This window comes from Austrofundulus limnaeus, unplaced genomic scaffold (assembly GCF_001266775.1).
Source record: "Austrofundulus limnaeus strain Quisiro unplaced genomic scaffold, Austrofundulus_limnaeus-1.0 Scaffold485, whole genome shotgun sequence".
Classification (NCBI taxonomy): domain Eukaryota; kingdom Metazoa; phylum Chordata; class Actinopteri; order Cyprinodontiformes; family Rivulidae; genus Austrofundulus; species Austrofundulus limnaeus.
Window position 1 is genome coordinate 392,467 of NW_013952887.1, and position 3,068 is coordinate 395,534.

General features: G+C 43.8%; 2 protein-coding genes across 2 annotated transcripts in view; both read left to right on the plus strand.

Annotated features, from left to right (window-relative positions):
* The window catches only part of LOC106530016 (endothelin B receptor), a gene marked incomplete at its 5' end in the record, with an annotated part of 29,035 nt that overhangs the window by 13,870 nt on the left and 12,097 nt on the right, over positions 1 to 3,068 (plus strand).
* LOC106530015 (uncharacterized) lies at positions 1,529 to 3,026 on the plus strand (the record flags this gene model as incomplete). Its single annotated transcript, XM_014025565.1, is given in 1 exon segment — positions 1,529 to 3,026. A coding segment is annotated over 1 exon segment (1,426 nt), but the record flags the coding sequence as incomplete, so codon positions are not given.

Genomic DNA, 3,068 nt, shown 5'->3' on the forward strand with positions numbered 1-3,068 from the left:
CGCCATAAGTGCATGTTTATTTCATGTTTTTATGACAAAAATAATATTTCAAAACATGTCTATACAAATTATAAAAGTATTAGAATTACAACCGCTAAAAATTTTTTTATTTTTATACCACCATATTTTTATTTAAAACATATTCTTTTCTCTCACTTCGTCCGCCATTACTAGCATAAAAAACCTCCAGTCGGGCTGCAGTGCATTATGGGATATGCTGGGCCGGGAAGGATCCATCGGATCAGTTCTTCAAATCCGGGCAAAGGAAGGACGCATTCGTCGGCCGCTTCGGAGGAGTCTTCGGTTTTGGACGGACTTCGTCGTGGCGCTGAGACGCATGCGGCCGACGAATTTGGCCTTCGGAGGACCCAGCCTACTGTTTTGGACAAATCCAGAGCCAAAGCTGTGTCGGTTCTACCCCTTTATTGCCCACGGGGAGACACACGGTCAGCTACGACCGTGTGTCGTAGACCAGGCCGTGTACGGCTTGGTCTATCCAACTCGTTTTAAAATCTTCCTGTCGAAGTTTTTATTTTGAAATCGGGATCCACTTTGGCTTCGCCTTTCTTCCTTCGGCTTGACGCGGATGTGCGCGAATGCTGAAAGTTAACAAGCCTGGAGAGTTCAGCTAAGTGGCCGGTCCTACGGATTTTCCACTACTCTGAGAGACCTCCCAAATACCAGGTGACTGACCTCATCTTTAAATGTAAAGCTGGCTGTTACGAGCATCACTGTCTGGCTGACGCTGAGCAGAGAAACACCTTGCCTCTAGTTAACTCACATTTATTCAAGTTAAAAGTTAGGAAAGCTAACACCTCACTTTCCTCCTTTTCTTGAACCTACCTTGCCAAACTAAGTTATTTGCCTCAAATGTCTGGTATTTCAACGTCTAAAGCTTGGCATTTGTGCTTTATTCAAGTGTTGATTGACAATTAACGAAGCTCAAAGCACTTGTTATTGTTGGTTAAAACTTTTATAGAAAATTGATTGCTCACAATTAAGTGTACTGTAGTGATTTTGTGTGATTATGTAAAATAAATTATCACATTTATTAATGGATCAAATCAAAATTCACTGACTGACGTAACTTGTTGTGTATCCATTTACTTTGCACGGGAAGAATATTTTACCAAAAATAAAATGATCCTTGCTAAAATAAATTCCTTATAACCTTGTTATAAGAAGTGTAAGGTAAACCCTTACATTTCTCTGTAGAAACTAACCTGGGACAAGCCGCTCGACAGACACCATCTTCGTCCCAACGAGGAGAAGCTGTTTTTTCCTCTCCAGGAAAATCAGCGTTCGGCAATGAGATTTGACCTCAAGGGCTAATTAGCAAATCTTTTGCCACAGAGTCACGATACCATTAATTGCGACCAAACCATCCAGCTTTGATTCTCCATTCTTTTTTGTAAAACCTTTATTGAGAAGTCTTTTATTTTGAAGAGAGGACAGAATCGGATTTGACTCTCTCCTTCGGACCTGAAGCAGATTTCGGAGATGCTGAAAAATCAAAACACTGAAAGTTTTACTGGAAGTAAGGGACCTGACCAGAGTTTCTTGCTGACCTGGGTGAATACCCAAAATGTGACGTGGCAAGATGGCGCCAGCATGTGCGGCTCGCCGTCTGCCTCTGCTTTTTGGTTTTATTTGTTACTATTTTGCCCTATTATCACTTTTAATCAGTTGGCGTGATGTGACTGCTCTTTTGACTTATAATTGCCAAACGCTTCTGGACATCAGGCAGCAGCATCAGTCTTTTTTATGGAGGTGGAAATCTGCTGGTGCAAACAATTCTCCGCCTTTCTTTACGGATATACCCAGTTACCTGCGGCGCACACCTTTCTGCATACCTCGGAAAAAGCGTTCTCGGAGACGGGGGAAGCGAGCTGGCGTCCTAGTCCGGATCAAGGCTCTTCAGAGAGAGGATTTCCGATCTAGCGGGAGCTGCTGCTTCTCTTCTCGTTGGATCCTGCCTGTGGTCCCTGGACCTGCAAAGACCTGGGCACACCTGCCCGTGGCAGTTCCACCTCTCCGCAGGTGTCAGCGGGTTGGACGCGGCGTGGAGCTCACCAACCTCCGGCCACTGAGCAGGGCCTCGATTGCGGCTAAGGATGAGACGACCATCAGCTCAGCCCTCATTAATACTAGATCTTTAGCAAATAAGAATTTTATTTTGAATAATTTCTTTATTTCTCGGGAGCTGGATTTTATGTTTTTAACAGAGACGTGGCTTCGAGCCGGGGATTTTACTCCATTTTCCGAACTTCTCCCTCCTGACTGCGGGTTCTTCAGTGCTCCCCGGTCTTCTGGAAAAGGTGGAGGAGTCGCTGTCATCCACAAATCGTGTTTTACATGTCGACAGCTTCTAGTGGACAGTTATTCCAGCTTTGAAGCACARCTAGTAGAAATAAAATGTGACTCTCCAGTGTTGTGTGTAGTGATCTACAGGCCGCCAAAACGAGATGGACTTCTTTCTGAATTTGCAGACTTTTTGTCTATGATCGTTTTAGATTATGATCAGATTTTATTTGTTGGTGATTTTAATATACATATCTGCTGCAAAAATAAGCCACTTGCAAGTGACTTTTTAAATTTGATTAGTTCTTTTAATTTTACACAGATTGTAAGTGGTTCCACGCATGAAAAGGGCCACACATTGGACTTGGTTTTAACTTATGGGCTACATGGAGAAGTCAGAGAGATTTGTGACTCAGGTATATCCGACCATCTACCTGTTTTATCTGAATTTAATATTTTAACATCTGCGCGGGATCAGCGCAAAGCTGTGCACTCACGTCGCATTTTTAACACTCAGACAGCGTCGCAGTTCTCAGCTGCTTTTATTGACTCTCAGCTTTCCTCAGCGGAGTTTAACTTCGGTGGAAATGTTGACCAGCTTCTGGATGATTTTAACTCCGTTTGCTCGGCTATTTTGGACGATATTGCTCCTTTTAAGACAAAACGAGTCTCAGCTTCCACGGAGCCTTGGCTGAATGAACTCACTCGCACACTGAGACGCACCTGTCGGAGGGCGGAGAGAAAGTGGAAGAAGGACAGGCTTCACG